Below are 14002 nucleotides of genomic sequence, written 5' to 3' on the forward strand. Positions count from 1 at the left end.
ATTTCCATTATTTTGCTTATTGGTCCATCAGTATTCTCAATTTTTTATACCATAAATAGCTCAAAATTAATGCGTTGATAATGACGTGATCTTAATTATTCAATACAGGATATGATTATTTAAATTGTCCGATACATATAAATCACGTTGTTTGATAACACTTTAACGCTTAACGATACTATTTTTGATAGACTGATTATTAGCGTAACATACAAAAATAATTTAGTCTCTGTTTGGTATAGAATTCTTTATATTTAGATCTATAATTTTTCTACTTTTTGACATGCATTCTCCAAACTCATTTTCACCATTTTTTTTTAAAAATAAATCTACACCAAATTTAACCTTGAATAACCAATTGAATACTTCCTAGCCCCTGTTTGAGCTATATTTTTACCTCATTAAAATGAAAAATATGATCGTTATTCATCACATCAAGCTACCATTTTTGAATTTCTATCTCTGGTGTGGGGACCATAACGGCTCTATTTCTCATTTTCATTCTCATTGGGCTCGTTTAGTAGGGATTTTGAGAATTGATTTTTTGACCATTAGAAGAAAAGTGGGGTCCACATGTAGGAGAAGAAGTCAAAAATTACGACTTGAATAGTAAAATAACGGTCAAAAAATTAATTTTTTAGGGCAAAAAATTCCTACCAAACGGGGCCATTATAACGTGGCTCAAACAGGCTCCCAGTTACCCAACCCAATAGTAATTGGTTCTGGTTAATCTTGTAATAGGCCCAGCCCATTTGAATATCTTATTATTGATCTTTCCTTTGGAGTCTTCTTCTTTTGCAGTTTCTTCCTTCTCCAACAAACAAATCGCAGTAAAGGGCGAAACACACACACACAGGCGCAATGGCCGATGAAGACTACGAGATGGACGGAGGGTCTCTACAATTGAATTTTTTTCTTAATTTTATTTTTATAATTGTTCTCAAAACCATTTTTATTTGGATTAGGGTTTATCTAGGGTTTTTTCATTTTCACTAACTAGAATTTTTTAATATATGTAGATACGAGGATGAGCCACTAGATCCAGAACCCGATGTAAGAAGCTTTATTTCTTTTTCATTTTTTTTGCCCACCTGATTATGTTGTCGTATCATGTCGGTGATTATTTTTACATTGTTGTGGCAATGGACAGGAAGGTGTAGAGGTGGAAGAAGAGAACAATAACAATGAGGATGCTCCGGATGACATTTTAGGCGAAGGCGAAGAGAAACAGGAGGAAGTACCTGTTGAACGCCCTCGGAAAACGTCCAAGTATATGACCAAATATGAGCGTGCGAGGATTTTGGGTACGAGGGCATTACAGATTAGGTGGGTTTTAGAGTTGGGACTTTTGTTAATTTTTGTATTTGATTGAGTAGTTTTTGACTTGGAGGAATGTCTTTCGTTTTGCAGCATGAATGCTCCGGTGATGGTTGAGTTGGAGGGTGAAACGGATCCACTTGAGGTAATTTTGTGAATGATGATAATAAATTTATGCTAAATTGAAGTGCTTTTATCCGGAAATTACACAGTACGTTATAAATTGTAACTGAAAGGCTAATTGTTTTTGTGATAACACCCATATCAGTTTCGACTATGCAAAACTATCCAAGGTTCAAGGGATTGTTCAGTTTTTCCAGTGAAATTTGATTTTTCAGAGTAATCACTTAAAAGAATATGCTTTGAAAACAATATTCTTCTTCAAATGCAATTTTTGCATATGTTGCTTACCCCAACTTTTGAGTAGTGAATCTCTTATTACTTAAGTTGAATTGGTCTTTGAAGTGCTATTGCTGTATGATAAAAAATGGAGCTTGTGACAGTTTGCGCTTCAGAAAGTGAAGGGACAGGGTAATAGAAGTTGATACTTTTTGTATATGATAACATTATTACATTCTCTACAAATAAGGCATGTTCATTTTTCCTGTTTTCTGAGAGATTTACTCTAGGTAGATAAGCTTCTTTGTGCTAATGGAATGGGAAAATATTTTTATGACTCTCTTCCACCAAGAATCTTGACATTTAGAGTGTGTTTGATAGGCTTCATTTTCCATGAAAAATGTCATTTTTTTATCCAATTTCTTACTTTTTGGGTGTTTGATTAACAATTTTTTCTGTGGTAAACGTTTTTCAACTTTTGGTCGTGTGACCATATTTTCTTTAGGAGGGGTGATTTTTATCTTTTAGGCAATTTACTCTCTTTCTCTCTAATATACTCATCAATAAAAAAATGGGCAATTATAACATTTTTAGGTTGAAAACTAAGCCCCCATTAATTTAAACATTTTTCTCTCTTCCTTTACAACCACATTTCTTCAATAAAATAATATTACACATAATTCAAAAACTTTTCTTTCATTTTCAACCACACATTTAAAAAAAAAAAGCACTATTCCAAAAATTAGAAATCCTAATAATGGGGGCCAAACGGGGGCTAAATCAATCAATCGAACAAATTTAATTAATAATTTTTATGCAAATAAGTTCTAGAGAATTTATTTTATTTCATGTAAATTTTATGCTCGCTATTAAACGCACCCTTAGGTTTTATTTGCTCTCTTAGACAGATGTCATTTTTTACTTTCACTCGTCTTGTTACTTGTTGTGAAATACAACATTGTGATAGAAACACTAGCAAGTAGGAACTAATACGTGATTGGAAAATGCGCATTCATGCATGAATACGATGTTGGATCAAATCTCTCAAATTCATAATTTTTAATCAAAAAAAGCCAACCAAAGTCTACATTTGCTGAGTGTCTTAATAAGGATCAATATATATTTGTTATTTTTTTGAAATTGCATATAAACCCGTAGCTCTTTAAAGAAATTACAAAAAGGTAAGTAAAAAATAGTTCATAATAATTAAAATATAAAAAAATGATTAAAAGTGAAAGTTGAAAAGAGATGAGGGGTCGTTTAGCATAGAAACAAAGCATTCAGTAATGTACATATATTATGCTCTAACACAGGGATTAAGTCTAGCCTCGATGACAATTGGAGGAATGTCCTTGTACATCAAGTGCTTCATTATTAAATCACATTTGTTGTTTTATGAATAAATCTAGAGGATAATAAATTTTTTTTGCTAATATGAATACATTCTTTCTGTGTATAATCAAGTTCAATCATAGGCTTTTCGTTTATGGAAAAGTCTATGATCCTAGCCACATCTTCAAGAGTGAGGGTTATTTTTTTATCTCCAATGATAAAATTCAAATATTCAATGAAATAAAAATCAATTAATGCCATCAGAAAGTTTATTGTAGGCCTATACCCCATGTTCATTCTTGAAATCAAATTGAAACCTGTACTGTGTAATCTATTCAAGACATTGTCGATTGGTTGCGACTTTTTAAGTTCTCTTAAATGAGTTCTGTTGCGATTCCACAAGATGAAGATGTTATATATCATTTATAAGCAATTGAATAATACAAAATATTCAATTAATAAAGAGAGTAAAAAATTTCTACCGCCATACAAAATGTTTAATTAATAAAAAGAGAAATTTCTACTGCCATTATAGACAAGAAATCGTGGAGACGACATCAAAAGTTTTCTATTGCATAGGCTTCGATTTGGTTTCAAGAATGAATATAACGTATATGCCACAATGAACTTTCTGATGGCATTAATTGATTGTTATTCCATTGAATATTCGTGTTTTATCATTGGAGGAGAAAAAATAATCTCCACTTTTGAAAATATGGCTAAAATCACGGACTTTCCCATAGATGGAAAGCTCATGACTGGATTTGATTATAAATTGGAAAAATATATTAGTATTTGTAGCGAACTTTTGTTATCTTCTAGACTGTTTTAAGATGAACAAATGTGACTTAGTAATTAAGGGCTTGATATATTTAAGGACATTCCTCTTGTTATCGTCAAGGTCGAACTTGATTTCTATATTAGAGTGTATGTTTCATTGGATGCTCTGTTGCTTCTCTAAAAGATCAATTTCGGTGCCTTGTATGTACTTTGTGTTGAAAGATTTTTATCGATGGTTGAATTGTCTTATTATATGAAACATAAGTCAAAAAATACTCATGTCACCCCCAAAAAAAAAAAAAAAAAAAAAAAAAAAAGCAATTGAGTTCGTGCTCAGAGGCGACCATGTGACTTTATTTCATTTGTGTGAATTTTTTGCTACTCGATTTCAATTTTTTTTAATTTTCAATTAATTTTATATTATTTTCTCTCATTAGATCAAATGGTAGCAATATGGCAGATTGCGTGACATTGATGTGTTTTTGAATTTGCAATAAAACCTGTCTCTTTAAAGAAATTACAAAATAATAAAATATGATAAATTGAAAAGAGATGAAGTCATATTCATTGTTCTCCTTGAGCTGACGAGGATTCGCCCTCAAATCTTGATTGTATTTCCATCTTCCAGGTAGGTCAATAAGGCCACCAACTTTAATATGTATTGCATATATCAGTAAAGTGAAGAATTTTCTGTGGCTCAAGGATTCCTCACAATGTCACAAATTTTTTTTGACTTGAAACTTGAAATCTTTACCAGGGTGCTCCTTGGAAACCTTTGTCTTAAACTTTCACATTTGTTTGTGTCCAAAATACTTCTTCCTTGTTTTTATCAGTTGAATTTAATTTGGGTTAATAACACAAAAAGTCCTTACGTTCATTTTTTTGCATTTTCGCCAATATTTCAATGTTTTGTTACGAAAGACGTCATTCCGTCCATTTGCCGTCTATTTCACCGTTAAATGTACACTTGACTCATTTTTAATTTCAACCTTGAAGGGTAAAATGACCAGACACTTCAAGATACTCTTTTTCCCATCATAAATAGGTTATTCCCAAAAAAGAAGAAGAAAAAAAAATATTATTAAACCACAGTGCCGAAGTTTCTGTTCATCATTGGCTGATGCGTTTTCAGAAATCCAAAATGCATCATCACCCATGTTTGATGCATTTCGAAAATCGAATGTTTGTTCATTATCACCAGATGCGTTTTCGAAAATCAAATTTTGATTTTCATCCCAGCTATCATCCGCCATTACCAAAAATCACTAGCTTAGTCCCAAAAATCTGTACCAGAAACTGAAGCGGTAAACATGCTTTTTTCCGAATTTGGACAATGTTTGCGTAAAACGTCCCTACGTTTGTCAGTGTTTGTGTAAGACGTCCTAATGTTTCATTTTGTTTTGCGGAAAACGTCCTTACGTTTGTTAACGTTTTCCGCAAAACGTCCCTATGTTTCATATTTCTGCCAAAACTGTCCCTATAAATCCTGTTTGAAATCCCTTTCATTCACAGGAACTCACGGCAAACTCCACAAGCAACTCCACACACTAATCAACCACACCAACTCCACTTACTGAACAAACTTCAAATTAAATAAGCAACAGAATATACTGAAAAAAAAAAAAAAAAAGGGCTTCATAGCACAATAAAAGGCTTAATACCAGAGTTAATATTGACAACCAAATTTGCATCTAATGTAGGCAAAATAGAGATCTTTATTGACATAGCATTCAGATGTTCAAACAAAAGAAATTTACAGTTCAACAATTGCTTTAAGATATTTTCAAACTGCATTCTACAGAAACCAAAAATAAAAACAAAAAATAAAAAATACAAAAATCTGATTGTCCCTAATTCCTTGGTGGTGCCCTTTTGCATCTCCTATTGTACCCTGATTCTCCACATTTCCGACATTTCTGAGTTTCACCTGCTCTCTTCCTTGTTCCAGATATGCCTGTTGAAGTTGTCTCCGAAGGGGTTTCATTTTGTGAAGACATTCTGAACTTCTTGCCTGATTAGAAGACTCCACCTCATTCGGTTGTTTTTTTTCTATTCTTTTTTGGCCTCCAAGCCTTCTTTGTGTATGAAGGTGGTCTGAGTGGCTGGAGACCTGGACTAGGCCCAGAGTCTAGTCCAGTGATGAGGAAATTGAAGGCGTATATACTTTTTGTAGATGGCATGTACATAATCAATAACATTAAGGCCTTTTGATACCATCTGATTAATACCTAAAAACCCCCAAAAATTTCCCTCATAGCATTTGGTTCTCTTCCCATTTCCCATTTCAATAAAGTTTCAAACTTGAACTACACATAGAAATCAAGATTAATGGAGGGAAAACAATTATCAACCACCTCCAATGTTCATACCATATGTGGGTATCGCGGCACCGAGCCCTCTAATAAATGGAGGAGACATTTTGCTTCAATAGAAAACCCTTAAAAAAATAGCATCCAAGCCATGCTCATTCAATGTTTGAAATTTCGAATAGTAACATAAAAAATAAAGGCTTCACTGCGAAACAATACCTTTTCTTAGTTTGCCTCCATTGCGTGCATCGAACAACCCACCCTTCGTTTTGAAATCGTCACTGACATGAGAAAGGGATGAAGTGGGATGGGCAGGCACGGGACCTGAAGAGTTCTGAGTATGAAGATTAACCGTGTATATTTTATGGTGGGAAGAAGAGTTTCTTGGAGTGTTTGACCATTTTACCCTTCAAACTTGAAATTAAAAGTGAGTCAGGTGTGCATTTAACGGTGAAATAGACTGCAGATGGATGGAAGGACGTTTTTCGGAACGAAACGTTGAAACAAGGGTGCATGCAAAAAATGGAACGTAGGGACGTTTTCTGTAGTAAGTGCTAAACGTAGGGATGTTTTGTGATATTAATCCAATTTAATTATTATTTCTATCAGGTTCCTCACTGATCCACCACTTCAATTCATCGGAACCATTTATCTGTTATTTGGTTAATACCCTTTCACACAAAGGCACATTGCTATTTTAATTTTTATTTATTGGAATTGCTTATATAACCTAAAATCTTTAGAAATTATAAAAGGTACTACAGAACAATTAACAGTAAAAGATGGTAGAGAGTGAGATTAAAAATAAATCAAGCCATCTTCTTCACATTGCCTATGACTTAAAACATGCTTTGATTAAGTGGGGTTGTAAGACATTTTCTTCCTATCATTGTACACTTGAAACTTTTTCTTCCTATACTCATGGCGGAAATCTATCCTTTGAATTTCAAAGTGATTTATTGTGCTTTATTGACACATTTTTCGTTTCTTGAAGCAAAGAACTTAGTTGATGTGGTTTCCTATTTTCACATCTTTTGGTTGTTCTTTATCCTTCTTTTAGATTGCAATGAAAGAGCTGCGAGAGCGAAAGATACCATTCACCATTCGTCGTTACCTCCCTGATGGAAGGTATCAGTCTACTAACTTGAATACTTGCTGACTTCTTTTCTCAGAGTCTATTGTTGTACCCTTTTTTCAGTATCTGCTTTCTGTACATCCTCCTGATTATCTTTTGGTGTAATCCAGTTACGAAGATTGGGGAGTTGATGAATTGATAGTGGAAGATTCCTGGAAAAGACAAGTTGGAGGTGACTGAGATGCTCGTGCCTGATGGGCTAGCTCAAGTGTTAGAGGAGGCTTTTGTTTATAACTCGTGTGTTGCACATTGATGGTTTATACTGTATCACCTTTTAAGCATCATGTACCAGACATATCTTCATACATTGCTGGTTATTTAAAGTGTTTAAACACTATTCTATCCTGAATAATGCTGCTTGGACAGGGAAAAAAGGGGGTACAGTGACAGGATGATTTGGCAGCATCTGATTGAGTGTTTTTTTTTTTTTTTTTTAAATCTAATAAAAAATTGCCAAGCGTTGTTTGGATAAAAATTCTGTCATTTACCCTGGTTGTGTAGCACAACTGTTCTCGTGTGTCATACAGGCTGGATCAGCATGGCTTTGGAAACACGTGTTTTTAATTTTTATATTTTAAGAGAAAGAACACTTTAATGAAAAGGGAAAAATGAATATTTATTGCTACGGGATAATATTGTTGATCCTCGAGGGTTAAATATTTAAGACAACGAAACTAAAATTTATGTAATAAATCAAATTCGAATTTTTTGTTATCCATTATTTAAAAACCCCTTTTGGCTGCCATTTTTGGGAAATGAAAATAGGTGGAATGGTATTTTTTTGAAAAATGAGTAGTTGAAAAATAAGGAAAGTTTTCGATTTACGTGTAATATTAATTTATGGGAGATTGTGTGGTTGAAAATAGAAAAGATAAAAATGAAATGTAATTTAATAAGTATCAAATGGGAGCTTACGAGGTAGGACTACATAATAGTCAATGAGTCGTAGAATGGTTGAAAATTAAGTATTTGTTGGAATCTTTAATGAGTGCAACGGAATGCAGTGATGTTTGGATAACTAATTTCTTCTGTGCAACAACAATGCAGTGATAATGGTGTGTGTGTATGTATTTTGAAATATTAAAACCTTTAACTAGAATGTTACTAAATGGTTCAAATGAAACACTCGAAATAAAAATCTATAAAAATATTCTAGTCAATTTGATTTTTCCTATTTTTGCAATACTTTAATCTGGTAAAATCAGCTGAAGGACGAGGAATTTTATTCTTTTTTCCAGAAGATATAGTTCAATTGAAATTTGTCATCGAGGGAAGTGGACATTCAGATCTCATTTGATTATTATTATTATTATTATTATTATTATTATTATTATTATTATTACTACTCCTCCTTTTGGAAATCTCTAAATTATTAGAAAAAAAGTTCGCCACTCAAATTTTGAACATCAACACGACATGTCTCGTACCATTCCAACTTTTAAATGAATTGACTCAAATTTTAAAGGATTTTGCCAGGTGCATACTCTTAAATTGACGAATAATAGTTTGCCATTATGTAAACCAAGCATAGTTGAATTCTAAATTAACAATGCAGAGGAAGAAAGTTGCTGATTATTTTCCACTCAACAGATGAGCCTCAAAAGGAAAAAGAACATGACCTAGACAATATATGGTCCATCTCTTCAAGAATTAAATAACAAATAACATCAACAATGAAAAAGACAGACTGATTTCAGTGTTTTCTTGATAACGATGCTGAATTTATTGTTCTAATGGTTACTGAACTTAGGTCTATGTTCTTGATTGGTCACTGAAATTTAAAATGTCGAGTTTTGGTCACTAAATTTAGATCCATATCTTCATTTGTTTACTGAAATTTAAAATGTTGAATTTTGACTATTGAACTTTGAAAAATGTTGTACGTTACTCGTTAGTATAAATTTTAAATTTTGAAAAATATCGAATTTACAGTAAGTAATGTATAATATTTTTCAAAATTTAGTGGTTAAAACTCGATAATTTAAATTTTAATGAGCAATCAAAGTAATAAACCTAAATTCAGTGATCAAAACTCGACATTTTATACCATCTATAAAAAAACATGGATCCAATTCAGTAACAATTGAAACAATAAACTCAAATATGCTTTTTCTCTCTTGGTAAAGAGGAAGATGCAATTTGAGAATTGAGATGGTCTTTACTCAAATGGTTGCTGGTAGGTATTGTGGATTCTTGCCTTATTATTTCCATTCAATTCACTCATATTTTAGCAGATAAAAGTCAGGTAGGACCCTTTTTGCCTTGCTTTCCCATCGGCTTCCAATTATAAAAATGTCATCTTTATTGTCAGTTTTGACTTGGTTTCTCTACTTGTGTCTTTTCCTTCTCATTGAGAGTGAAAACTTCAATTACAGAGGGAAAACAAAGAAAATCTAGGGTAAAATCAAGAACCCATAAATCTCCACATAAAGGTCACTCCTTTTCCCTTTCATTCTGTAATTTAGAGTATTAATGTCAAGATTATTTTTTCTGGGTTTTTGTTCAAATTTGGTAAGTTTGTTCTCAGCACTCATACTCTAGAATATCTTTCGCGGATTTATGGGTGCAGAATATTTGGTTTAATGAACTTCATAAGATTGCTTCTACAATTCTATGCTGCTTTGTGAATAAGTGATTTTAACCATATTTTCTTAGTTTTAACTTTTAAATGTGTTCGGATTATGAAGTTTGAGAGTCAAAATTCAGGAAGATTTTATGAATCTTTTTAGGTGTGAGAAAGTTCTTGGTATTTATGTCTGTGATAGAGATTTTTATTTTTATTTTTTTAATTTCCCCCCTTGATTTGTTGAATTTATCTTCTACAAATCTTTAACCAACAGAATTGTGAGTCAACGTCAATGAATTTGAAAGCCAATACAGATTACTTTAATTTTAATGTTGAACTAAGATTTTTGTGGGTCAAAGTAAATAACTTTAAATATTTATTTGCACCTACTGGGTGATGCAATACAATTTTTTTCCTTGCGAAATCGTTGTTGGTCCCAGTCGTAATTGACAAAAATAAAACAATTAAGTATTGTCCTCCATAATTCTGTTTATTTTATGAGCAGAAGAAAAATGTAATCTTTGATATTTAATGCTCAATTGAGAATAATTTCCATAATCGTCCCATTATATTCTTGTTCATGATTTATTATTATAAATTTCCAAGTCTTGAGGAGTAATAGAGGTTTCTGTTTGGTGTTGCCATCAGTCCTTTAGAAGGGTTTACAGAATTTGTCCACCACCTGTAATGAATCCAACCTATAACCTGTTATCTTAGCACCTTGCTCAACAAGAATGCTTAGAGAAAAACAGTGGTGAAAAGAAATAAACTTTTTCAATAATTTCGAAATCAAGATTCTATAATGATGAATACATGGGTGAATACAATTCCTCTGGTACTAATGGCTAAGGGCGAATTTAATATGAAAAATCTTGGCAACGATTTATTGGAAATGGGATGTGCTTATACCTTTCTTAAACTGTTTGATTTAACTTTAATTTCTGTGAGCACTTTATCTGCTCTGAAATTCTCCATCATTTAATGAATATAAGCAGGAAGGGAGAGATATTCTGTCTGAAACATCCATGATGAGTAACAATGAGGCACATAACCATTATCTGAATGGTATAAGCCCATCTGAAATTTCTGTACACTTCAAAGAGATTTATCCTGAGTTCGGTGATCTCAATGTTCAAGAAGTCCTTCTACAACAGGTACTTCAGATTTATTCCAGCTACCTTGGAAACCTGAGGATACGTTTTCCGGGACGGTCCTGATTTCTGTTTCTATATTATGAAGTTATTTGTCTGACTGATTCTATGTTCTATCTCAGGAAAGTGCATATCTATCCATTCAAGCCAGTGGAAAGGCAAAGGTTACAACATCTGATTATGGCCAAACTAACAATGGGAGTCAGTTTTTAGCACAAGAGAGTGAATCACAATTAGCTCTTGATGAAGCCTTTGCTAGATCTTTGGAATTGGGGGACAACTTTGCCAACTTATATAACTCTGAGCACGGTGGCAATATAGCTGGTAATAAATTCCTGGCTTTATGTACTTTCAGTAATATAGCATGTATTTTCCAAAGTAGGTTAACAATGCTGGTGCTCACGTAACTTCTGGCCAAATTTCATGTTGACCATCAGGCTTCATCTTGTTTCGTGTTGGTCACTCGGTCACAAAACTTAAATCATTTGTTAAGATTTGGCAACTTCATCGATGTCTCTTTGTTTGACTAACTGTGAGCTGATGTGGCAATCTAGTTGGTAGACTCAGTTGCAAATTACTAGAATGCTACATTGCCTTTTCTATTGGTCAAATTAGCAGATATGGATGGGGTGACTAACTTGAACAGAATGAAGTTTTGTGACCAAACTTCTAACACAGTCATCTCACACTGGTGGAGAGGTGAGCAATATTCATTGCATAAGCCTTTTGTATGCAGGCATAGGTTTTTAGATATTCTTTGCTTGATAAGTTATCGAATGAAATCTAATAGTTTGCTTGCTAAAAGAACTATAGCTCCTTTTGGTGTCAGTTTGGAATCTGAAATTTTTTTATTGCCATATTGACTTTCTTTTTGATATATTAACGCAAATATTGAGATTGACCTCTATATGAATTGCAGAGAGCACAAATTCAAGTCCCAGAGAGACACCTGCCAGGGTACTTGTGCAAATTCCTGCACCTTTCTGGGTGTGTATTTTGCAGCTTGAGGTTAGAGTTCATGTTATGATTCTTGGTTTGTGTTATTAAATGCAGATAGTGATTCAAAACACAAGGGAAGACGAAATTGATCCAGATACAATGAATTATGAGGTTGGTTATGTGAAAGCATGCGTATTGTGTATTTTGTTCAACCCTGAAATTCTTTGCTCCAAACTAAGGAATTATTTGCAGACCACAAGTCTTTTTATGATGTTTACAGGAATTACTTTCGCTAGGGGATGCTGTTGGCCAGGAGAGAAAAGGACTTTCAGATGATCTCATCTCTCGTTTACCGACTTTTAAATACAAAGCAGGGTTCTTCTCAAAGAAAAAGAAAAAAGAAGAGTAGGAACTCTCTGACCTCAACTCTGTATCAGTTTTGTACATATCGTATCTTAAGTGAAAATGTTTCTCACCCCAGATAACAAGCTGATTAATATTATGTGAGAGCTTTTTTTGCTAAGTTTAAAGAAAATTAGAAGTAAACTATATAGACTTAATTTATGGAAGTATGTTTGTGAATTAGAAATCTTAAAAAAGGACTGGAAAAACTCAAAACATGTTTGGCGAATAAAGTTACCTATAAGTAACTTTTAAGCTTAATTAAAAATGCTTTATTGTAACTGTCGTCGGCTAGGTGTTCCAAGAAGTTGGAGATGTAGGTGTAGAGTATTTGATGGGAGATGAGTGTTTCTTAATGGCCATTCTATAATTCAATGCATTCATAGGCATGATAAAGTACATAAGAGTATAATGCTTAATACATTAAGGGCCTGTTTGATTTGAGGAATTTTCCATGAATCCATTCTTCCAATTAAATGGACCCTAAATTATATATAGCCGGTACATTGATTAGAAGAAAATAAAATTTTTGATTGGATTTACGTGCTCTATGTCTACATTTTAGGTGTGTGATATGTTGTGCCGAGTACAAGAATAGAGCTAAGCTGATAACTTTGCCTTGTGCACACCAGTATCATTCAGCATGCATTACACGTTGGTTGAAACTCAATAAGGTGAGAGTAATTTTTGTTTATCTTTTAATTTTGAGAATTTTTTACCCTTTTGCATCTGCTTGATTTGTCATCCCAAGATGTTAAGAATGGGTATTGCATATGCATGCGAAGGACATACTTTGAACTCTGAAGAAACAAAAAATGGATTTTATATTGGTTAGTAATGAATGTGAACTAAGCGTTATTGCATAAATCAATTTTTAAAAAGAATGTAATGTTTAGTTTTTATAACACATTTCATACCTGAAGTACTTTTTTGTGGAACTGTAACTCTCTCCCTATCTCTCTTTCTAACAGAATTGTCCCGTTTGTCAAGAGGAGGTTCGAGGAGAATAATTTGTGAAAGTTTCCTTGGCAAAGTGCTGCCTATGTATCTCTTGCTTGCATCTACTGGTTTTGGCAGCATCATTGGAGTATTGGATTAACCTGTTTTCAAGTTTACAAATTCTACTCTAAAATAATTTGACTTGCTTAAGTACTTGTTTGTGTATATAGTGCAAGCAATATACATGTGCTTGTAACTCCCTTGTAAAGATTTTTTTCAGTGGATGTAAAATACTTTATTGGCAGTAACTTTGTGCTTGCTTGAGTCAATGGATGATGGTTATAATTATCTTCGCTTACAGTTTGCATATGATTCTCAGTTATTGTGTATCATCTCACGGTAATAGAATGCAGATCAACCAAGACACATATGATCAAGTATTTACCATGGGTGGAAATGCTATATTCCATCCGTTCGCTTAGTTTGGGAAAGTGTGGATTTTCAAAAACGTGTTATTACATACCAAATCATATGCTTCTTTGTGCTCTTTGGATTTCAAAACTTCACATCATAATATTTAGACGGTAGATTTCAAATTACGATATTCAAGAAGGATGCATGTATCATATTTGCCTCAAAATGCTGATGTTCTTGAATTCATGTCCATATTTACACTCGCAAGAAGCTTTGGAGAAGATCAAACCACATATGAAAGATGGTCAAACCACATATGAAAGATGGTAGAGCAAACAAGAACCAAAGTACAACACCAAAGCATTATCACAAGTACAAT

At 33.1% G+C, this 14002-nt stretch overlaps 2 protein-coding genes across 2 annotated transcripts; both read left to right on the plus strand.

The window, feature by feature from the left end:
• The first annotated feature begins 763 nt into the window (after window positions 1-763).
• LOC111396769 (DNA-directed RNA polymerases II, IV and V subunit 6A-like) lies at window positions 764-7614 on the plus strand. Its single transcript, XM_023023277.1, has 6 exons — window positions 764-893; window positions 1020-1053; window positions 1151-1326; window positions 1411-1462; window positions 7138-7205; window positions 7323-7614. The coding sequence occupies exons 1-6, from the start codon at window positions 862-864 to the stop codon at window positions 7390-7392; spliced, it is 432 nt and encodes a 143-aa protein (XP_022879045.1). The 5' UTR covers window positions 764-861; the 3' UTR covers window positions 7393-7614.
• Window positions 7615-9365: 1751 nt separating this feature from the next.
• Window positions 9366-13567, plus strand: LOC111396777 (E3 ubiquitin ligase BIG BROTHER-like). Its single transcript, XM_023023287.1, has 8 exons — window positions 9366-9388; window positions 10774-10932; window positions 11052-11253; window positions 11849-11886; window positions 11983-12039; window positions 12149-12273; window positions 12836-12944; window positions 13242-13567. Exons 2-8 carry the CDS (start codon window positions 10804-10806, stop codon window positions 13278-13280), a joined length of 699 nt encoding a protein of 232 aa, XP_022879055.1. The 5' UTR covers window positions 9366-9388; window positions 10774-10803; the 3' UTR covers window positions 13281-13567.
• Window positions 13568-14002: the final 435 nt, after the last annotated feature.

Source organism: Olea europaea, chromosome 1 (assembly GCF_002742605.1).
Source record: "Olea europaea var. sylvestris chromosome 1, O_europaea_v1, whole genome shotgun sequence".
Lineage (NCBI taxonomy): Eukaryota > Viridiplantae > Streptophyta > Magnoliopsida > Lamiales > Oleaceae > Olea > Olea europaea.